The sequence below is a fragment of the Carettochelys insculpta genome, chromosome 17, assembly GCF_033958435.1.
Source record: "Carettochelys insculpta isolate YL-2023 chromosome 17, ASM3395843v1, whole genome shotgun sequence".
Classification (NCBI taxonomy): Eukaryota; Metazoa; Chordata; order Testudines; family Carettochelyidae; genus Carettochelys; species Carettochelys insculpta.
The window spans coordinates 17,891,125-17,915,791 of NC_134153.1; the positions used below are offsets into that span (position 1 = coordinate 17,891,125).

At 42.3% G+C, this 24,667-nt stretch overlaps 1 protein-coding gene across 7 annotated transcripts in view; it reads left to right on the forward strand.

The window, feature by feature from the left end:
• Positions 1 to 24,667, forward strand: part of NFATC2 (nuclear factor of activated T cells 2) — a 134,179-nt gene that overhangs the window by 27,064 nt on the left and 82,448 nt on the right. For all 7 annotated transcript variants that reach the window (XM_075011610.1, XM_075011612.1, XM_075011613.1 and 4 more), the window contains 2 exons: positions 19,945 to 20,147; positions 22,191 to 22,363. In XM_075011610.1, the coding sequence (XP_074867711.1) occupies positions 19,945 to 20,147; positions 22,191 to 22,363 (376 nt within the window). The remainder of the gene's footprint in view (positions 1 to 19,944; positions 20,148 to 22,190; positions 22,364 to 24,667) is intronic.

Below are 24,667 nucleotides of genomic sequence, written 5' to 3' on the forward strand. Positions count from 1 at the left end.
AATCTATTTTTTTCAACCTCAGAAATGAGTTCATTGTTGGGTTCATAGCAGGGCTTTCCAGTGAATGCTCATAAAAGCGCTTTACTGTCTCTGAACTGCTACCTTTCTCTCTACTGGCAGCCAGTGTAGCTGTCGAGTCCAGCTCCCTGGATTACATGGACTGCACAATACATTCCCACCAGCTAGAGGGTACCAACCATACTTCTGAGTGTATCTAAACCTTCATCTTTTTGTTCCAAATAAGAACTAAGGGCTCACCCAGCTTCCAGTACAGTGCAAGGACAGTGACCACTCCCTTGGACTTTCATTTGAGTTGAATTTGGGACAGTGTGTGCTGTCAGCTACAGTTTCCAAAGAGTTAATAGGATGCTGCCCCGAACTCATGTGAGTTCATTTAAGACAGAGCTGGGTGATCCTCTAGGACTAGTGGTTGAGGTTTTGCAAATATCTTAGAACTGTTTTTTGAAATTTAATTTCCCAAGCCTGTTTGAATTCCCAAACTTTTTTTCCCCATCTAATGTAAATACTTCTCTACCTTGATCTGTGTTGTATTGTGGTTCTCACCCATGCAACTGAGAGAAGCTGACCCTGTATTTTAATATCTAAAAAGAAGCCTCTGCTATATACAGGGACCGCAAGATTCCCATCCCCACCCTGAAAGCTTGACTAGGGCAGGTGATGTGCTGTATATGTCATTATACAAATGAAGCTTACTTTTTCCATTATGTTTTAGAATTTCTCTCTCTGCATTACTAATTCATTTTAAAATCTTTTTTTTTTCTCTGTTCCTCTCTCTTCTCAACTACTTTATGCTGTTTTTCCATTAAATTGCCTTATGTCCTCTACTCCTTTTTTAAAAAGTCTCCCCTAAGTGGATAGCAAACCCTACTATCAATTAATTAGATTAAAAGTAGGGGGTTTAAGAGGGTTTGATATTAATCCAGAAAAGTTCTCTTCTCCTTAGTTGACTCCCTCAGCATATGCATTTTAATGTTTTGCCTGGGATACATTCAATTCACCAAGCAGATGCTGAATCGTGCCTCTATTTAAGACTTTGCATGCAGTTCCATTTGTCAGCAATTGTAACAATTCCTTTTCTCAATGTACTGGCTATATGACCCCAAAAGGAAATCCATACATGAACAACAGTTGGGGCGTGATACGGGGACAGGAGGACAACTTAAGTACCACAGTGCTGGGATTGCTTTCAAGAAGTTTGATAGCCTGCTGTAAGGCTGTAAATAGAGAGAAGACATGTTTATTGGGTGCATTAGTCTGTGGAGAAAGGCAGTCTGAGTATAGGACAGGACTTCACTTATGGATTGGGATGATGTAATCACAGAAACAGTGCGTTTTGTTGTATAACCTATGGTATATGTGCATCAGAATCTGATACAAGTATCAGTGATCAGACATAAATTCTGCTCTGAGTTACTCTGATTTAAGTGGAAGACACTGAATTGAAATCAATGGAAGAACTTCAAATTTATACTGGTTTAAATTAGAGCAGAATTGGGCGCCTTGTCTAACACAAAGATAGATCATCTAAGATGCTAGTTTATGGAATTTACTGTCTTTGTAAGATTGATATTCCCTATTAAAAGCACTGGATAAAAGGATGGGCGAGTAACTGAGCAATATTCCTGTGGGACATAACAGGCTTTTAAGTTCCTCTTGGTTTCAGCTAAAATAGTTCAGGAACTAAGTATAATTTTTGTCTGGTGTGCTTGGAAGCTACAGTAGCATGAGGAAGTGATACTAGTATATCAAACACAGGAACTAAAATTAATTTGGATTAGCCAAGGGCAGGGCCAGATGCTTTAAAGTTTCCTCTTGCACTAGGCCTTGAACTGTAACATTTTAGATCTTCTGACCTGATCCATCAAAGCACATTAAGCACACCAGCAATCCCACAGATGGGTCTAAGCATATGCCTTAATTTAAGCATGGGCATTAGTGTCTTCTCGGATCAGGCTAGGGTGCTCAGCACCTTTCAGGATCAAGTCCTTGGCCCTTACAAAAATGGCCTTCATTTATTTCATCTGGACTGTGCTTAGGTGTCAGGAGTTCAAGCAAGGGAGTTAGAGCAATAAACAGCCCTCGTGTTTTTGGTGTACAGTAAACCCTCAAGAAGCGCAATTTTGATTTGCACTTAACTCACACTAACGTGAGTTTAGTGCAAATCAAAACCACCCCCCACTCTAGCCCGTGGCTCCTCCAGCTGGGAGAAACTGCGCTGCAAACAGCTTTGCGCCCCGCAGCTGGGAGAAGCTGGGGACCACGTGGCTGCCCCTGCTAGCTGCCCACTCCCCCAGCCAGGGGAATTCTGGGGATCTCCCCAACCCTAACGCCCCCCCCCCCCGCAATTTATGCGAAATTCAATTTACGCCCAGGATGTAACCTCTGTGTAAAGCGAGGGATTACTGAACATCAGTCTGTTGATGTAAACATTTTCAATCGCTTCGCTTGTGGAACTGACAAGCTCATGACTCAGGACAGTATGTATGAAGACATATGGCTCTATAACATAAATGACCAATCAGTGTTTACTCATCCCTTATGTTGCTTAAAAGTTGGTGACAGTCACCATTCCAAGATAATGCTCACTGGGGGATGTTTATCACAGTGAAGGAGTTCATGTGATATGAAAGGACGGGGAACAGCGCTTTGCTTCTTTCCTCTCGTCAATATCAGCCAGAACATTTCCTGGTGGCGACAGGAACAGATGCGCCTTGTTTTGTCCTCATTTTGCAGTCAGACTTAAGGAGACTGAGCTGCACATTCGAACGATTAATGATATGCTCTCTCAAACAGATGTTTCCGAACAGTTGCGCATGTTTATGGGGGAAATATGGATAGGTTCTTTATAAGGGTTCGTTATAAACCTGGAAATATTCACTGGATTTCAGTTCAGTCTCCTGTAATAACGTTCATATGGATGCAGAGCAATATGACAGAGTTACACCTGTATGCTTTATGACATCTGAAACCAGAGCAGGCTAGTAAAAAATCCAAAGCTTTTAGGTAATAAAATTTATTTGGCTCTGATTTTTATTTCTTCCCCTCAGTATATTTCAACTTTTGTGTTTGCTCCTTTTTAGTTGAAATTGTACAGAAGTGAAAGAAATAAAGCAGGCGAGTGATGGTGGTTATGATTATACCTCATAGAGACTGTGTTGCTGACAATGTGCAGGAGCCTTTTAGCATCTGGCTGGGAATGGACTATTAACTAATGAAAATTAATGTTCAGCAAGTTCTCTCCTTTTAAGAGTCAAAGTAGGAAGCTGATGCTGCTTGCACAGTGTTGATGGAGCTGTGGTTGTCCAGCAGCCAGATAACTTGAAATTACAGACTCACCACCACCTGTGTTTGACAACTCTTAAAATATGTCCTAGGGTTTCTTTGGAAGGGTTTTACTAGTACCTCCCTGTAGTAACTTTCCTAAGTCTGATCCTATACAATTCTTTCAATGCTGTCCAATAGTACTTAAATATTATGTGCCAAACTGACCCCTTGTGTAGGAGCTACAATATCTTCCTATCTGAGTCTGCTGCTTACCTCTGTTGAAACTGATTCCACCATTTCAGCTACCCTCTCTGTCAGTTAATCCTGCTTTTAAAAAGTCTTTTTGCATACGTTGGGAGAGAGCATGTGTATGTGCCTAGACTACCCCACAAATTCTTTGTGAGGAGAAAATTTCCACACTATTATATTGATCAAAAATTTTTTTTCCTTTTTCAAATGTGTATTTTGCATGCACATTTTTATTTTTGGGTCCTCTGAGCCACAAGCCAGAAGATGTCATATCCTTCCAATTTTATCTCGTGGTTGATCATTCTGAGGCTGCTTCCTCTTTGCGTGTTTAGCGTAGCACTGCCCAAGGGAAGAGTGGCAGAATACTAGCTAGACGCTCTGACAGGACAAGTCATATTGAACTAGGACTGTGGTTTTCTCTCTTTTGGGTTTGTGGATCCCTACTAAATTTTGAAGGGAGGGCCGGGCCCCTTTGGAAATCTTAGACATAGCCTGCAGATCCCCAGGGGCCCATGGACCACAGGTTGAAACCACAGATCTAGGACATTTGCTTTTGTGTTTTCTGCTGAGGCAACGGAAGCCTGTGAGTCAGGAACAAAGAATGGTGTTAACAGCGGACTCAGAGGAGACTAGTGCAAGGATTACAGTGGGGGGTGGGAGGGGAGAGGTACCAGACATCTGCTCCATCCCACCCATGCCCCTTCCTCTCCTGCACTTGCTCTGTCCTTTCCCCACCTCTGCTCCACTTCCACCTGCCTCTTCCTGCAGAAGAGTTGTGCCGCTTCCAGTGAGTCGGGTGTAGGGGGGCAGTGACATCCTCCCCAACAGCCCCCAGAGTGACTTGACCCTGGCAGTAGTACAAGCTAGGAAGCTGGTACCGCTATCAGGCCGAATCACTGTGGGGAGGGGTAGGAGGACTGCCTCCACACTCATCAGAACCAGTGCAGTGCTGACGGTGAGTGCAGAGGGTGGGGGAAGTCTGACACTCCCACATCTTACCTATGTTCTGACCGGGTCAGCATGGTCACTGCTGATGGAAGGAGAAAGTTCAAATTCCTCCTTGCAAGTGTCCGCTAGGTTTATTGGCATTGAAGGGCCAAGAAAGGGGCAGGGGGACTATTGTTTATATTATGGTAACCCCACTCTAGAGACTCCATCCAAGATCAGTGAAAGACAGCTTGTGCTGTAAGACTAGACAGAGCAAAGGTGGCAGAGAGAAGAAATACTATAGTCCCCATACCAATGCTCCCTGTAAGCTGAGCACTTGGGTGGTTGCCCAGGAGAGATTCACATGCCACCCAGCTGATTAGCAGAATGCCCACAGCTCCCAAAGTCAGCAGCATGTGTTTCTGTTGGTGGTTCACATCTGCATGTGTTTTGGTGCAAGTAACAAAATATATTCTGCCCATGGATGGAAAAATTAGAGGCAAGTGCCTGTTGGCTCCAGCCCCACATGGGCCAGTCCATTTCGGCAGCCCCTTGAAATTGGCAGCTCCAGGTGACAGCCAGGCTTGCCCGCCACTACGACCAGCTCCCTAGGGGCCTAAGGCCCATTAAGTCTTTTTTAGAGGTGTTTAAGTAGCCCCTTGGCTTTGTGTCAAATTGGTTTTGCAGGCGGTTGAATTTATTTGAAAAGTTAAAACCATTTCATTTTTGGTCTCAACATAAACAGTGATGTAAAGTTTCTGGAAACTGTTAAACAGATGCCATGCTCTTCCCTCAAGGTGACTGCCTTTTAGTAATGCGCAAACGGACAGATTTTTAACCAAGTTAGGCATATCATGTTGCAGTTAGTTTTTGCAAAGGCTGCACATATTATGTGGATAATTGTGCTTGCATGTGGTTAATTAGTCATGTTTTGCATGTACAGTTATTTTGTTTGCATGAGACTTATATGACAGTCTGGCCCATGCTCCAAGGCATGCTGGAAATAGCCGTTTTAAAGTGTGGTGAGTAATACATAAATTAAAACTACTTCACTGAGGGCTGTGCACATGAATAGCATGTCAGGAGAAGTACAAGGCACATAGAAATTAAACTCCAAGTTGGGGAAAATTTGAAAGGAAGATAACAATAAGGTATCTGAATCTGCTTTTTAACCCTCAAGCTAGAATAACTTCTCGTAATGGCATTTTTAATGAAATAATATTCCTTGCCCATTGTCAGCTGAGTTCATGCAATTAGCTATTTTTATTACCTGGACAGGGTGGATTCCAGCTGGAAAGTTCACCTTTTTGTAGAACTTTTAAACTCAAAGAACTTGTAAGCAATAACTAGTTAAAAAGAACTTTCATAACCCTGGCATCTTGTTGCTTTTTGGTTCTATTTCAAACAAACTCCTGCATCACCTTATTGCTTATATACCTTTGTGTTTGGATCAAAAGCACAGCTCTCTGTCTTACAGTTAAGGAGAGAGTGTTTGTTCTTGATTATTCTGCTGTGACCTTTCATCAAAGTCTAGTGCCCCCTCCCACCTCCCTCAATGTAAGCTGACCTGGTTTTAGAGTGGGATTTTCAAAAGCACCTGTGTGAGTTAAGAGCACACATAATTTAAGGCACCTTGAAAAATCTCAGTTTACAGCAAATTACTGGGAGAAAGGCAGGAACCCTGATTTCTTTTCCTCGATCTACCACTGCATCAGTATATCCAAAACAATAACCCACCCTCACCCCCCCCCACTACAGCTGCAGTTATATGAGCCTGAAGGTGCTTTGTTACTGTGTAACTATTGTCCTACAGGATAGGGAATAAGCTTTAAGGTACCTTTTATATTGGTATAACTGCTTCCACACTAGGCTAGTATCAGTATAATGAGACTGGTTTAAAAAAAATCACATCACTAATCGACATACTGGTACAAATTTCACATGCAGGCAAGGCCTTAATGTCTGCAAAGTATCTGATCCTGAACTGAAAAATATTAAAGGAATAACATCTATTGCATTACCAAGGCTAGTCTGTGTAGTCTGTGGTGTACTTCATGCTGCTGTGGAGCTCTTCTCCTGTATTCAAAGAAAGAGAAGTGACAGTGTTTAAAAGCGACTCATGCAATCAGTAGAGCACAGAAAATTTTCCTCTCTTTAGCCCCTTGTTTTTAACTCTTTAATGATCACTGTGACTTGCTTGTTTTTTTTTTTTTTTTTTAAACAATTAATTCAAAGAAGTTACAACTGTCTAGTTGTTAGTGCAACATGCGGGAGCTAGTTTTATAATCGCAGATTTGCTTTTTGCTTTCCCCTTTGAATCAAGCATTCTGTGGTGGGTGTTCTCTTGTGGTTTCAAGTCAAAGAGGCCATTGTTTGCTAGCTCAGACTTCCCTGTACGGCTCTGACTTTTGCATGTATGTAAGTTTAATGTTCAGCTAGTACTTTTAGGGTCATTGGCAAAACCAGACAGTCAGATGCAAACATAACACTAGAAGATGGGCTTGATGATGATGCAATCCAAACATGCACTGAGTGGGACTTACTGTTTGAATTCAGAATTACCTGTCACAAGTGGGTATTCTGTATATGGCAAATCAAGCAAGGCAAATACTAGTTTTTAAACAGTTTTCTTCCACTAATCTCCCTGCACTCCACTCCCACTCATTGCTTTAAATAAGACTCATTGTGTAAGGCCTGGTCTACACTATGAACTTACATTGGTATGTCTACATTTCTTGGGGGTGTGAAAAATCCACATCCCTGAGAAGTAGCTGTACCGACCTAACCCCAGTGTAGACAGTGCTAGGTCAACAGATGAATTCTTCCATTGGCCTAGTCACTTCCTATCAGCGTGGATAGTGTCTACGCTGAAACGTTCTAGCCTCAGAGCTACAGAGCTGCTGCTGCAGCGCTGTAGTGTTTGAAATGTAGACATAGCCTCAGTGTGAGTACGGGTTCCAGATTCAAGTTCTGTGTTTGCTCCTTGCTTAACATTTCGTCTATCCAGATCTGAAGAAGTGGGTCTGTCCCAGAAAAGTTCATGACCTAATAAATCATTTTGTTAGTCTTTGAAGTGCTACACAACTGCTGGTTTGTTTTGTATTTAATACAGTGAAGCAAACTCATGCTGTGTCCAGCCCAGTTACTTTCCTCTTCCTAGCAAGCAATAACCTTGTTTGCACTCCCGTTCCTCTTCTCAGACCTTCTCATAAAGATTGATCCAGATTTTCAGACCTGAACACACATGCAACACATGTCAAACTGACACATGTTTCATGCCTAATTTAAGCGCAAAAGTGCTAGGTAGTTTGATTTTCCACATGCATAGTCATCCTAATGCACAATTAGACACTAAACTGATATTAGTGAGGGTAGATCTACCTCCATGATCAAGCACTCCTGCAGCATGTTAAAGACTAACAAATTAGTTGATTGATTTGCACTCCAAATGACTAAATGAAGTGCCATGCATGGTAAGTAGTCTGTAGACTATCTACCTCAATTATGTATGCAGAGTGCAGTAAAGGCTATACAGTTCTGAAAATAAGGGGCCTACACTTTGGGCTAATTTGAAAAACTCTCTTTAAAGAAAACTGCCAAATATTCAGGCAGATCAGGTAATTGTCTTTACAGTTAGTTCCAAGGGGCTTTGTCAATCCAGGTTTGCCAAACACCTAACATTTCCTTGTTTTGAAGAACTAAGGAGCTAAATGTTCAGTGGCGCTAAATAGAAAATGAAATTACTACATACATCAAATATAGTTCCTGTAAATCTGGAGGAACTTGATGCTGGTTTATATGTACAGAGGAAGCCAGACTGCTTAATGGAGAATGTCAAGGAAGACCCCTGATGATAAAGCAAAAAGGAAGGAAAAGAAGTGCAGGCTACCCTGGAATCTATGCCTCCTTTAATAGCTGTGAGGGTAATTAACCTCTGGAACAATTCTCTTCGGGAAATGTGGATGCTCCATTGCTTGAAGTCTTTAAATTGAGACTGGATAACATTCTAACAGATGCAGTCTAGCTCAAACAGAAGGTTTGGGCTTGATACAGAAGTTACTGGGTTAAGTTCTTTGCACTGGGCTGTGCGGGTTAGAGTAGGTGATCATAAAGGTCCCTTTCAGCCTGCAGTTCTTCCTGTGTTAGGTAATTGTGTGTATTTAGTACCTGTAGCATCTGAACTCCTCACAATTTTTACTATATTATCAGCATATGGAAATAGCATTATCCTATTTAGCAGATGGGGAACCGAGAGCTTAAGCGTATTTGGTACCTAACGCCTACTGAACTTAATAAGAGTTATTGTGTCTAGGCACTCTGGAAAACCAGACAGTATTCATGCAAATGGCCATGGAATGGGAGGTGTAAAGACTCAGTCATGCTACCTTTCTCATGTTATTAATCACCTTAGTGCCATAACACTTCATCACATTTTTCCAAGCAATCCCTCTCCTTATTTTGTGAACCCCCACTGCTTCAGTTTCACCTACAATGAGTGTGTTAATATGATTTTTTAAAATAAAATGCAACTGAATTACTATCACATGCATGTCCCAATGCTGAATAACTCTGAGATTTTTATCACGGCAATTTACATCCTTCCTCACCCCATTTCCACTGTTTGTTACCTTCACACATGGTGCGGTGTGTGAATTACACAACAGTCTCTCTGAGGGCTATGTAAACAGTTATAAAACATATAACTATTTTGCAGGATGTAGATTGATGCTTGAGATCCCAAATCTGTTGTGACACCTAACTACCAGGAAGTTCAAAGTGCATGTGGCAGTGGACTGGGATAGTGGGCTGCTAAAGAAACATTTAACCAAGTGACACTTCACTCTCCTTTGCCATGCCCCACACAAAGAAGCTGTTCCCATGGGGTACCATCCTGTCTTTCCTGCAGGCTCAGCTCCCGTTTTCCCCTTCATCAGCTCTAAAGCCACACACCTTTATCAGTGTTACACAACAAGGCAACCACCATGCACTGAGCTGTGAGGCTGACTCTGGGGTCATTGTTAATGATGCTTATTTCTCTCTGGATGTGACTGCAGTGCATCCACGGGCAGCCATAACAATTGAGATGGGATAGTTCTACCCTCACTTCCCTTAGGTCTTTCAGCTAGACACCTAACTCACATTGAGTTCAATAGGAGATAGGAACCAAACACGCTTAATCGTTCGGCCTCCATTCCATGCCACCTCCCCTCCAATCAGCTTCCTGTTTGTGGCTTCTCCATTTTATGCCCAGCAGAAAGTGGGGAAACTGAGTCAGCCAGCAGACCTGCACAATATGTGATTCCTAACCAAAGGTGGGAAAAGCCTCAGGTGTGTGTGTGTGTGGCAGTTGTGAAACCATTCTGTTTAACAGTGGATTTATTTCAGAGGATAGCTAGGGATATTGGGAGACACTTAAGGCAAGGGAGCATTACTTACAAGTTACACAGAGACATGCCAGGGAGAGTAATCTATCCCTGAAGAAGGAAGTTAGAGTTAGCACAAAGAGGAGAGAAAGTTTCCTTGCATACATATAGCCTGAGGTTGAGGTGAAGCCCTGGAAAGGGTATGCCAGGAAGTGACTTCTGTGACTATAGACCGTTTCTTTCCACAGTCCCTAGCCTAAGTAGATAAGTTGTCTCACCATCCTCTAGTGAATGAAAGCATAGGGCAGCACACTGAAATACAGAGCTATGAATCTTGGGATGCATCCCTAGACAACTGTACTGCATGAACCCGCCAGCCATAGAGCTAGTATGGAAACAGGGCTTGGCAGCCCAGGAAAGTGGTCATGGTATCGCAGCCTAGGCTAACATGGGTTAACTTGCTCTAGAATTGTTTGCCTTGTGCTTAACATACAGTGAAGCCAAAATCTAAGTCAGTAGCTTTACACCCATGGTGAATTTTAGACCCTTTGTGATTTATGTGAGACAGGGAGGGTGAATATGTTGTTTTATATAAACTTTTTATTTTTGTCATTAACATAAGTGAACAGAAAACAGAACCCTTTAAATTATACAGTTTACTCTAAATATTAAGTTATATTTCCATTCATGTGTAGTAGATCTGATCCACAGCTATTAAACAATCCCCATATATCTCATTGGGAAAAGCATAACCAGCTATTGCGTATGTCCCTTTATAGAGAGTCATTTGCCCTGTTCCGATTGAGTCTGTTCCCCAATAAATTTCCCTTTAAAAGGTCCATTTGTGTCAGTGGTCCTCCTACCTCCTCTTTGTTTGTATGTTTTGGTCAAACTCTAGAAAAGGTAAACAAGCACGAAATAATCTGCTCAAGAAGATTATATCCTAACTTCACCAGTGCTTGAAAGGAGAGAATCACATGCTGGTAACGGCAAAACACATACTTTTCCTCCTAGAAAATATCAATTATCCCACATAGGTGTGAAATATAACTATACAGAAGTGCATTGGCTTCACCATTTCTGTACATAGCCAATAGTAATATACACTGTGCTTCTGTAGCATTTTTCTTTAGAGATGTTTAAAGTACCTCAAAACCATTGTGTCAGGATAGCATAGACTGGGGAGGGAATGGAGGAACAGAAAGACAGAGGGCCTTGCCCAAGGTCTCAGAGTAAGTCAACACTAAAAGAGCCAGGACTAGAACCTATGGGGGTCTCGTGCTCTATCACTTACTCTAGCCACAACACTTGGCTGCCTCTTTTTCCCCAGAGATCTAGCTTAATCCAGTACTGTCTCTTTAAGGAACTGAAATTCCAAACACTTGAAGCCTACCTCATTAGAGAGACACTAGCGTAAATGTGATTCAGGTCTCTGGCATTTTACTAAAATATCATCAGAATAAAATACACTAAAATGAGCATAACAAAAATTCACCATTTGGCAGAATCAGATGTTGAACGATAATCATGTGAGCCTTTTTCAGGCTGTCTCTGTAAGTAGTAAAAAGAACTAGGGAAGAGCGTTCCTTTTGCTGGTGTTCTCTTGGAACAATCTGACTGCATTATGTTGAAAAGAACTCTGGACAAGTTTCCTCTTTATTGCTTGATGTGAATGTTAACCAAAGCTATGCCTACACTAGGAAATAAAGTCAAATTGATTAACATTGACTTTATACCCTTGGAATTTATAAAGTCAACAGAGAGTGTCCACACGTTTAGAAAGTTGATATAGTATGTCCCCATTACCTTTGCTAAGGTTGACTGTGTCAGCAGTGCCTTGTGGCTACCTATCACACAGTTCCTGCAGCCCTGTTGCATTCTGGGTTTCTGTGCCAGTGTGTTATGGGGGCAAAATGCGTTGCAAGTGGTTGTGGGTGTCTGATGTCATCATCCCAGAGTGCATTGCCATCACTCCCTGCTCCCATTGAAAACAACCTGCCAAATGCATTTTCACACCACTTTTCTACAGCCTGCCTTTGGAGTATGCCATGACAAGGCTAGTGGGCTAGTTCTAGAAATGTAAAATGCAGAAATAAAAAATCTGAAAGGTTTCAATTAGGAGCTATTGAAAAGTTGATTTTTGGTATTGTGGAAATGCTTCATTTTGATAGTGTTTTTTTGATTCATTTAATTTTGACCTGGCCGCCTCATGCGGGGGGCAGCCAAAGAGCTCAATAGCCATGTGGTGTGGGGAGCCACTGGAGAGCCTGGCAGCTGTGGGGGTGTGGAGGGTGCCTGAGCCAGAGAGCCCAGTAGCCAAGCGGTGGGGAGGGTGAAACCAGAGAGCCTGGCAGCTGTGTGGTGCGGGGGGCAGCCAGAGGGCCTTGGCTGATTCTTCCTGGCTGTATCTACACTAGCCCCAAACTTCAAAATGGCCATGCAAATGGCCATTTCGAAGTTTACTAATGAAGCGCTGAAATGCATATTCAGCGCTTCATTAGCATGCGGGTGGCCGCGGCACTTCAAAATTGACGCGCCTCGCCGCCGCGCGGCTCGTCCCGACGGGGCTCCTTTTCGAAAGGACCCTGCCTACTTCGAAGTCCCCTTATTCCCATGAGCTCGTTATTTTATTATCTCATTATTCCCATGAGCTCGTTATTTTATTATCTCATTATTCCCATGAGCTCATGGGAATAAGGGGACTTCGAAGTAGGCGGGGTCCTTTCGAAAAGGAGCCCCATCGGGATGAGCCGCGCGGCGGCGAGGCGCGTCAATTTCGAAGTGCCGCGGCCGCCCGCATGCTAATGAAGCGCTGAATATGCATTTCAGCGCTTCATTATTAAACTTCGAAATGGCCATTTGTATGGCCATTTCGAAGTTTGGGGCTAGTGTAGACATAGCCTTGGAGAGCAGTGGAGGTGAAAGCGATGGTCAGAATGGACACATTGGGGGCATTGTGGGATATTTTTGGAGGACAGTAAAATCGAATTAAATAATGCTGTGTCTACACTAGCATTAAGTCAACCTTGCAAATTCGAATTTGGCGTTACTCTTAAGCTGCTTCTATACTCGCCACCTCCTGTTGGAGGTGGCATGGTAATGAGGCAATTCAAACCAGACTAATGAGGTGCTAGCATGCATATTCAGTGCCTCATTATCATAATGGCAGCTGCGCGAATTTCAAAGTGCAGACTTCGAATTGCAGATTGACAGTGAAGATGGGGCTAGCTTTGAAATAAGTTCCCCGCTTCAACATTCCCTTACTACCACAGAACTAGATCAGACTAAGGGAATGTCAAAGTGGGGTGCTTATTTTGAAGCTGCCCCCATCTACACTGTCAATCTGCAGTTCTTCGTGTTCACTTTGAAATTTCCACAGCTGTTGTTATTATGCTAACAAGGTACTGACTATGCACATTAGCACCTCGGGGGGCGTGTGTAGAAGCAGCCAAAAAGCTGCAGTAGAAAAGGCAACCTTACGACCGCTTAAAATCGACCTAATGATATTTGTAGTGAAAACAAGTACATTATAAAATCGACCTAACTCCCTTAAAATCAACTTTATGCTCTAACATAGACATAGCCTAAAACAAGCATGGCAGCTCCTATGTGAACAGCGGCTCTGCTTAGTGATAGCTACTGATCCCCTGGTCTTCATGGGATCAAAGAATGAGGGTTTCTAATTCAGGTTGGAATGTTTGTAAATATAAACATTGCAGTCTAAGAAAATGAATGATTAGTAGGCGATTAGACAGCAAATGTAACAGTCTTCCTCCCAGGAGACAAATACAGCATTCAAGCCAGACAATGGTGACGTAAGCAGGAGGTACTTGCACAAGTATTTCTTCACCCTGTCTCTTCAGTCTTGTCCTACTGTTGTGTTTCGTGTAGCTGAGAATTTTATTAGACACAGAGAAGATGATGAATTTATTTGGGGAAATGGTTCATAATGTCAAAAACTTTGAGAGCCATTTATTTTACTTGGGGAACCCTCTCCATGGATAATGGGGCGGAGGGAATTCCGCAGGCTTGTTGCTCCAGTTTGAGCTAGAGGGAGCTGCAAGCTGAAATCCTACACCATTCCTTTTAGAGCTAGTCTCTGGGTTTTCTTATCTTTTCGTGTACAGCAGGAAAAGGGAAGCAGTACACGGAAGCGATTTCTCACGCTGCTTTGTATTTACTTCCAATTAAATGTCACCAGTGCAGGTCTGTTTTCCCACTTTTCACCTAAGGCTGATGACTGTCTCGCTGAATCACCAGCACATTATTTTAAAAGCTGACCGCACGCGCACTCTCGCCCACACGTAGGCACATATTTCATTCAGGAGGAAGCTGAAATCACTTCCAAAGGAAGATAGCGAATAATACCCAGCAGTTAACAAACCAGTTCTCTGATTGTGGTAAACTGAAATAAACAGGAGCTGATGATTTCAAGTAAACAGAACGAATATAGCCTGTTAATTGATTTGCCTATTTTATACATTCCTTTTGGCAGTGTCTTACGTTGTCTAGACAGGAAGGTGTGTGTGATGAAGTTTAAAGATGCACCTTTATCTTCCCTGGCCAACCTCCAAATGAGAGAGAGTGCAAGTTCTGACCAGGAGAAGCTCTGTTGGGATGAGGGGGAAACCAAAATTCTCTTCCACTCTGGCATACAACTTGGACTTCTATCACACAGGGTCACATTTGCTATGGACCTTCTGAGAGGTGTCCACAAGATTTTCAGGGGTCTCCATTTTTCTTTGTGCAAAATGTATCAACATTTACTTGCACTCAGCAGGCAGCCAGGTGTGCAATTTTCTGATGTGCAAGTGCCCAAAACAGAAGCCCCCTAAAAATAGGCCCAGCAAAGTAATAAAGACAATACTATTAAGTAACAAATACTGGTGTATAAAGAGCACAAGCCACAAAGAGCAGGATGGTGGTAGAAATTGTTTCAATTTAATTCTTGGAATATCAAGTTAATTTAGAATTCTTGTAGTGTGGTCTACTGCACTGTGCATAGCTACAAACTATAATGTTCCTAATTTTCTTATCTCCAATTGTCTCCCAATTCATAATTTACTGTGTGACCATAGGCAAATCAGTTCACCTCTGTGCAGCACGTTTCCCCTTCATACACCAGGGTTATGACTCTCATCGAACAACGAGTGACATCTCTGAAAAGGCAAAGTTTTGTTATTTATAAGCTCTGTGGTGACCAATATAAATTTAAGACAGTAAATGTGCTTCAGAGAAGGGCAGATTAAATTCCTTGTAGACACAAATAAGTGTGTGTAATATCTATATGTGAGCACACATGGAGATGGTAAGGAATTTACCTTTCTATCATTGATGTACACTATACATTTATCATGCTATTTTCATTTGCAATAACTAAGGAATGTTAATGGAGTCTCCCATTAAATCCAAAGTGATGGGATTCATTCAGAGTGCATGGTGTAAAACTTTAAGGAAGAGCCTGGGTTTTCAAACCCTTTGAAGCTGAAGGATAGTTTAAACTTGGATTTTGGTTTAGCCTATTATTTGGGTCAATTCAGATTTGAATTTCAACCTCCCTCATAAAGGCTTTATGAATTTTGGATTTTTGTTTACATCTATTTGTAGGATATACTGGCCTATTTGCTTAAAAATGCACAAACATTCCATTTTCATTTGCATGGCTAATTTGTGGTCACAGTGAATGCAATTCTGAGTGGTAATTTTGTGTCTAAATGGCTCATTGCACATGCACACAGAATTTTTGCATTTAAAATTGCACATGCACAGAGAATTTTTGCATTTAAAATTTATGGGTGTACAGTTCTGAAAATCAGAGCCATAATGCACTTAAACAGAGACATAAGTTTTTAACTGATGTTGATACATAGATGCAATGTAAAGTACATGAATGAACCTTGTTTATGCAGCAGTAAGTCAAATCATGCCACAAATTTCTAGTTTGTTTATAAAATCCAGTTGCTGCAGCAAACCAAACAAGAAAAGTCTCCTTGTTTTCTGAATGATGTTATTTGTTTATCTGCCAAAGTGCCTTGCATTTCCTCAGGTCACAGACAAGCCCATGGCTAATTATGTTAACATATAAGAGTTATGCAAAAGCAAAATTGTTGTTTTTTGTTTTTGTTTTTTTTTAAACCTTTTCAACTAAAAGAAGTAGGATCTTAAAATCCCAAAATAGAGTATGGAAAGGTACACATCATGTCTGGCTTCTCTTTCCCCATGTGGCAAATGTGACTCAAAGGAGTTGGTTTTTCTCCAGCCCAAACTGTATATAGTTTAGGGGAGTTTTATTGTGAATAGTTCACTTTATATTACCCCAAAATATTCCCAGTCAGGGTTGCCTAGTCATAAATCATTCTCAATTTTTAGGCTCTGTCCCTGAAATCCAGACTGTTATTTTCTGCTTTGCTGAAAGGAGTAAAAATTAAACTGGGGCAACGCCTAGGCCGTAGGAGATGATCCTGTATTCATTACTCAAGTGAAACTCCCATTTAACCTGAATTGAAAGATGCACCGTGCCCTTTCCCCAGACCAGCAGTTCCCAACCTTTTTGAGATGGGGACCCATTTTGACAATTCACTAAGGCTTTGTGACCCAATGCATTCAAACCAGGGTGGGGAGGGGTTATTCTCCCCTGGGAAATATTTTTCCTTTTTATAAATCTTGATTTGCGCCTCATAGCCTTGAAATGCCCCTCACCTACCTCAAACGAGCACTGCTGCTGCCCCCTGCTGCTTCTTTGCTGGGCTGCTGCCACCACACAGCTCCCTCCAGCCCTCCTAATTCCTTCCCCCATCTGCAGTATGGGTAGTTCCCTGCCCTGCCATGCTGAAATAGGACTCAATTTAATTGGTTTAACAGCTGGATCCCTCCTGTTGTTGAAATGAAACTCAGTTTAGCTGGTTTAATGGCTGGATCCCTCATGCCGCTGTTAAACCAATTAAATTGAGTTCCCTTTCAGCACAGCAGGGCAGGGACTAGGAGACAGAGGAGTGAGCAGTGGCAAAGTCAGGAGCTGCACATGGCTCCATAAAGAGCTATATGCAACTCGGAGTTACCCAACCGGCAACCCTTAGAAAAATCTAATGGCGACCCATAGGTTGGGAATCCCTGCTGTAGACTATGACAGTATATAAGCGTAATGAAAACTCTGTAGTCTTTGAGTTAGATAGGAGTTTGGTTAGAAAGGCTGAAATAATTTCGTGAGTCTCTGAATGATCTCCTTCTGTTTTCTGTCTCCACACAGTATAGTGGTTAGTACTATTCTGCAATTAGCTGCCTGGGTTACATACCTTAGGTAACTACTTATTAAGCCTTAAGTGCCCTTATAATTCAATCTTTGAGGAAAGATAGCTTTCTAATAAAGCCTTCATGGGCTGTTTTATTTTCTTCACTAGCTTCTCTCTACAAAGTGCTGCACAAAATGTTACTTTGTTGTTCTTCCCAGAACCCACAAGTGGTAGGTTTAGTAGCATTAGCCCCATTGTACAGATGAGAAAACGGAAGCATGGAGAGGCTATGTGATGTACCAAGGCCAGATGGCAGATCAGTGGCAGAGTTGGTATTAGGTTTTCAGGACTTCATGGCTCTCCATCCTAGTCTGAGAATATTTCAAAAAGTCTCCCTTTCCTCATGTGTGTGTAACCTCTCAGTGGAATATAATAGGAACCATCCGCTAAAGAAGAATCTGTCCTTCCTCCCAGCTTTTTCCCTTTTCTCTATGGTTCTTTGTCCAAGGAGGCTCAGGTTATGGCTACACTACACATCTTATAGCTGTGCAGACTTAGCTCTCCTGGTGCAGATGCTCTGAGCCTCAATTTAATTGGAGGAGGAGAGAGTTCTCCTGTCAGGCTAATTACTCCAGGCCCATGAGCAGTGCTAAATATATTGGCAAGAAAAATTCACTCACTAACATAGCACTGTTTGCACTGGCACTTAGACTGGTGTAACCAGGCCCACTATCTGGGAAGGGGCAAAGGGGGCAACTGCCCCAGAGCCTGGCAGTTTAAATGGGCCCTATGTTCTCGGCTGCTGCTACTGTGGCAATGGTAGTGATCGGAACCCAGGCCGTTATAATCATTGATGGAGCGCCGGGTGGGGTGCTCCAGGCAGTGCTGAGGGCTGGAAGGCGGGGCACCGCTGAAGGCTGGATGCTGCTGGCTCCACGCCTGTCTTCGAAGGCACCACCTCTTCTGGAAGTGCACAGCCACACCCACTCCCCCTTCTCTTGCCTAGGGGCCTGGCAAAGCTATCGGCTCCCTTGGGTGTCCTTTCCATAGTTCAAAGGGGAGGCTTATTCCCACCCCCAGTGAGACCACGTCTCCCAACTTAAACTGAAGTATGTACCCAGGCTAAGGATCAGGCCTGCTGATGGTGGGGGCAAAGGGAACAATTGCCCCAAGCCCAACAATTCAAAGGGGCCTAGAGCTCTGACTCCTGTCTCTGCTACTTTGGCAATGAGGGTGGCTGTAGCTCCAGGCCCCTTTGAACTGCCGCAGCAGTGCTGCTCCACCACTGTCGTGGCTGTGGGGGTGGGGGAAGTGCTGCAGTGCAGAGGGCTAAATTCCCTCAGGCCTGCCCATTTGGGGCACGGAGCCAGTCCCCCACCTCACACCTTGCCCTGGGACCCACAATGGCTGTCAGCCCTGCTGCTAAGAAACCTTGTGTTTTGAATGCAGTACATTAAAGTTCAATTCCAGTACAACTCTAAACCTTGTGGCCTCCAAGACGTTGGTTTAGTGAGTATGTTCAGGTAGTTGGGGAGTGATCTAAAGCCACGTCTGCTTGAGGTAGCTCCATGGAATCGTCAGTTCCATCTGTGTCCACATTTAACCTCCATACCCGTTTTGGACCCATACATTCCCAAATCTCTTCATTGCTGCCGTCATCTTTCTCCCATTCTCAGTGAGGCACCCCCTTCATTCCATCTCTCCATTAGCAATGTCGCCAGGTCTTCTGACATCTGAACTGCCATCCCATGTGTGGCAGTGAATTGTCCCTGGGCTTGATCACATAACTGTTACTTACACAAGGGATCTTTATTCTCTGGGATTTAAGTTTCATTGACTTCAGTAGGATTCATCGTCTGAGTAAAAGTAGCAAGATTAGGCCCTTAGCTTGTGAGATCTCTGGGCTGAGTATCCCATCTTCATACGTTTGGTGAATATACGCTATATGACTCATAATAGATCAGTGGAGAGCGAGTGTTACATTTACCATACCAAGGGAAAGTTGCCAGAAATGCACTGAGGCTGCATGTGGTCTCTTTCTTTCCCAGGGGCAGGGTGGAGTGATTTCATCCATGTGCAAAGATACCTCCTGCTGACTGGTGAAAATGAAGGAGATTTTGGCCAGGGATGTTATTTGCTTAATGGCTTTGTTCCCTGATCTTCCAACATTATTTGCTTTGTATAGCTTCATCAAGAGTTTGTATGTGGGCAAAGTAATTGAAAGCAAATTTAGAGTGCACCAGGCCACAAAGGTCCCTTTCAGCTAGATCCCTGGCTAGGCAGTAGATATATCTGGTTTTAATTTTCAGGGATGAGAGACATGTTAAAAGATTTGAGTAAAGTTAATGAGCAAAGATATAGTCCTTGATTCCTCGCTTAGAGAGAAACTGTAGTCATGTTTTGTTCTTATCCTAGCAAATGTACTTCAAAAACTTGCACTTATTCATTATTGTTGGAATTATTTTATTACGTCTTGCTGTTGCACAAAGTGCACCTATTGTGCCAGGTGCTGTGAAAACATAGAACAAAAAGATAGTCTTTTATTGAAAACCTCGTCTGACCTAAATAGCAGGAGCCTTCCTCCTGTCTGTCTGCTTCAAAAATGGGTGAGTCAAGCAACAAGGAACTTCCACTCTCACTTCCCAGTTCTTTTTAAAGATTGAAATAAAAAACCAAACTGAGACAATGAGTTTCTTTTCTTCACCTAAAATCAAAGTATAACTAATAAACCATCTTCTCTTAGCTGTAGTCCATGTATACTTGGGGGAAAAAAATACCCTGTTTGCAGGAGATGGGATGAAACTGGTTTTAGTATTGTATCTTTGTTTTAACATCTACATGATTGAGAGCATGGAGAGTACAACGTGCTAATAGATTTGATTTCTTCACAGCTTCATGGTTACATGGAGAACAAACCCCTGGGTCTTCAGATTTTCATTGGGACAGCAGATGAACGGATACTTAAACCTCATGCTTTCTATCAAGTCCATCGCATTACAGGGAAAACTGTTACCACCACCAGCTATGAGAAAATCATAGGCAACACCAAAGTCCTAGAGATCCCCCTGGAGCCCAAAAACAACATGAGAGCAACGTAAGGATGCTATCACAGCCTATCTCAGTAGTAGTAGATATCAGGCAGAATTAATTTGTGTGGGAAATTCCTTGTTTGGAGAGGAGTCATTTAAATGAATCAACTACCTGTGCTGGGGAGGGGTTCCAGATTCTTTGGTGTCAATGTAAGTTGTTCCACTGAAGGCCCTTTTTATGATTCCAGAGTGATATAAATGTTCTTAATGACTTGGCCTTTGGAGTATTTTAGGGGGTGGGAAAAATCCTGCTGCAGTGACTAGTGATATGAACTGAAGGAAATATGCAAATATTGTGCAGTGTGGTGAGGGACGTAAGATGTGTGTGTGGCAGGGGGCGTGGATTAGGGATCAAGGGTAGATGTTATCAGCTGTACATCATCTGGTGAGAACTCAGAATTCCGGCAAGGCATGTTTCGATCCAGAAATTCTCCCTTTTTAGGGAGATTTGCTAAAGTACCTCTTGGAGTCTAGAGAGCCTTGCTGATATATCTCAAAGGTACGTTGCCAATAATAAAATGCAGCTGCTACACAGAATGTTTCATCCATAAATATCAAAGTGCTTTATGGAGGTTAGTCACATTATTCCCATTTTTCAGGCAGTCAAACTGAGGGGTGAGGTGGCTTGTTCAAGGTAACCTAGCAACAGAGCTGGAACTAGAACTCAGACATCTTGAATCCTCTGTCCAGTACTCTTTTAGGGTTGCCAACCCTCCAGGATTGCGTTGGGTCTGCAGGAATTTAAGATTAATCTTAAATTAAAGAGAAAGTCAGAAGATGAAACCTCTCTGAGTATGCCCAGCCAAAGATGGCAGCTTTGTGCACTAGGCTATCCTCCCTCCCCAGATATTAGTAATGTACAAATAGAGCAAAAGCCAAACAAGACTTAAATTCCAGCTTGAATGTGTTCCAAATGGCTATAGGATTTTTTTAGAGAAAGGGACTATCCTACCATTTTAAATGGATATGGGTAAAGCTAGTAGAGGCTTACCACTTACCCTGTTTTGTTTTTTAAAAAATATACTGTATTGCAAAATCTACACAATTCTTTTGCTTTTCCAAAACAAGTGCTTCATCGTTCTTTGTTCCCCTTCCCGCCACTTCACCATCAATAAATAGCAGCACCCCAGCTGTAAGTAAACCTAGAACCAAAGTGAGGATAAACTGCCACTCCTTCATGAGAAACCATGGAATAAGAAACTAATATGTGCAGCAAAAAATAATAAATTACTTTAATGACCAAAACATTTTTTTGCAACACAGATTCCAGGTTCTAGTCTCCAAAGTGTCGATGTTAACTCTTAATAAGTTTAAAAATACATTTAAAATTGTGATTAAAATACCTTTTTAAAAGTTATGTTTCCTGCAACACTTAATAGGATTTTTATTTGATAGTCTCGAATGCCTGGCTCTCTAATTCTCATAACAGTTCTGGGGTGCAAGAAGGAGTGTCCACTACCTTACCTATGGTGCCCAGAATGTAAATAACTTGCCCAATATCACAGCTGGAGTTAGAATCCTGACACTCAGGCCTATGTTATAACCCTTACAGCACATCACTGATTTTTGTTTTCTGGCTTATGGAACCTTGAGTTTTAAGTATGTACATATATATTTTCAAGAGAAAGGTCCGTGCATTGAGTCTCATTTGATTGTGCAATTACTATGAGTATACACAGATGCGATCTACTCTACCTGAGTATGCACTGATAACAAGTATCATCGCAATAGCTGAGCATTGAACTTACATGCACGGTTGACTAGTTAGCATGCATAATCACTGTGACTGTTCATGCAACTGCAGCACTACAAGTCACAAATGAGGTGCACAGCTGCTGAGTCATGCTGCTGAAAACCACTTTGCCATCTGAACTGTAACAGCTAAATTAAAAATGGAAAAAAAGAATTCAGGGTTCTCTTATCATAGTTTCTTCAAAATCACCAAAGCAAAATGGCGTAGCCTTCTTGTCTTTTAAATGGCTTTGAAATGTTTGAGAGCAGAGACATTGAGTTATGCATACATGAAACAGCTTCTGTTTGTTTGACAGCATTGACTGTGCAGGGATTTTGAAGCTGAGGAATGCGGACATCGAACTGAGGAAAGGGGAGACTGACATCGGGAGGAAGAACACTCGGGTGCGGCTTGTTTTCCGTGTGCACATCCCTGAAAACAGTGGCAGAATAGTCTCTTTGCAAGTGGCGTCTAATCCCATTGAATGCTGTAAGTTGCACATTATGTTCTCTTAATGTTTCCCCCACCCATTATGTTTCATTGTCCTCGTGTGCCAGAATGCAGTAAAGGGAAATTAGCACATCCCACATACTGTACACGTCCTCAGGCAAAGTGCAGATGTTCTGCCTTTCTCACTGGTTGGCTTTATGTGACTCAGCCCAGATCAGGGGCCCAGTCTCACAGCTCTCAATTATGGGCTCACAAACAGCAAGCAGTCCTGCAGCACGTTAGAGACTAACACAATTACTAGGCCGTGTGCTTTAGTGGATAAAGCCTATGTCCTCTGATGAAAAAAAATAATTGAATGGAATGGAAAAACAGAATCCAGAGTTTATATTGTAGGGTTTGGGGGGAAGGTTAAAATTCTTTTGTAGAAAAATGGCTGCTTTTGAATCCGTTATGAAATGTCCGGGAAGGTTAAATCATTCCCCTGCAGGTGTGTGTATTCCAATTCCTGATATCGGATTTATGCCCTTTCATCCTTTGGCACTGAGACTATCTGGTTTGTCCAATGTACATTGCAGAAGTGCATTGCTTGCACATGGTGGCGTATATTACATTAGCAGATGTGTAGGTGTATGAGCCCCTGATGGTGTGGCTGATGTGGTTAGGTCGTGTCATGGTGTTGCTTATATAGGTACATGGGCAGCTCCCACTCTTGTGAGCTCTCCTTGCTGATGTGTGTTGCTCCATTGAAATTAGAGGACTTCTCAACGAGCCAGGATTGTTCAGGCATGCAGAGCTGTAGGTTCAGAATCCAGAGATGCACATGGGCCCCAATTTTTCAGTATATGGCAGAATTTGGTTCTAAGGTTTGTGCCTCAGGCAATAGCATTTAACTTTGGGTGTGGAAAAGGTTTACAGTAGGATTTTCAAACGTGCTTACGTGTCTAAATCCCGGTAGGTATTTTTGAAAATCCAATTTAACATTAGCTGTGTGTGTCAAATACACCTGCATAAACTACCCAGAGTCATTTTTTATATTTAGTAGAAAGATACCAGAAGGAAAACTCTATGTCCAAATGCTCAGAGACATTGGGATGTCTGGAATCTGAACCCAAATCAGATCCTAGCTTTATGGCTAACCTGTATTTCTGTTACGAATTAACCCCAATTTGCATAGCTGAAAGTCTCTGAGCTGTTTTGTTTTTGTTTTGTAATTTGGAAGGGAGGAGGAATGTACAATGGAGCTCTGGATTTTGAAGGGTGCATTCATCTTTGATAGCTGTTTAAGTGCTCTGAAAGCTTGGGAGAACAGCTGTGGCTTCTGAGAACAAACTAGGAAGAGCCCTTGGAGTGCTGGGCATGATGGTGATCACAACTGAGAGGTGGAGGAAAGCGTGTGAGTTTGATTCTCTGAAGACTAGATCCTGTAAGATTCTAAAAATCCCACATCTACCACTGGTTTTAATGAGAGTTGAAGACTTAAAGAAACCCTAAAAAGGCCTCTAACAAAATGCACCCAATCCTGAAGGTCATTTCTGGAAGGGCTCCATCTACTTGACTGGCCTGTGTGCATTCTGTGATACTTTTTGTTGGTGATTGGAGCTTTCTCAATTGTTTGGGGATTTCACAAATACATGATGAACCATTTTTGCTACTTTCACTGCATGACTCATGTCCATGTACAAAGGCCGTTTTGTAAAAAGCCATATGAAGGAGGTTACTGAAGAGGTCACCATGTGTTTTATAATTCAGAAGCAAGCTCTATTTAGGGCAATTAGGGTAAATGTTATAGGGCAGGTGAAGCAACTTTGTGATAACAAAGCAAGTGTTGCAAATATTAAGTTATTCCTGGAGTTAGCTGGTTTGGAGAAGAGTTGCAAAAGTGACTAGGGGAAGGAGGACTGGTTTATAAGGGAACATTAGCTAAACTTTATATCTTCCTAGTTACTGTCATCTGAAGAAATCAGCTATAAAAGCTATCAAAGCACTTATCAGAATGAATTAAGCTTCAGTGCACCATTGTGAGCTAGGCAGGGTAAGTCTTATACTTACTTTACTGAGAGGTAAAATGAATGCAGAGTGGTGAGTGACTTGCTCCAAGGTCACATAATGAGTCAGTGGCTAAGTACCCAGGTGTTTGGGTTCCCAGGCTACTGCCTGAAGAGCAGCACTCTCTTTTGAAAAGAATGCAGCCTGAAGGTTTTAAAGCCATTCACAATTGTGCATCAAAATTGTTCACACAGTCATAGGATGCTAGGAGTCAATCAAGGAGCTGGTAATTTGCATGCACCATTGTGCACAATTGCCTGAGCAATTGCTGCAATAGCATACTTGCTATTTTGAAAA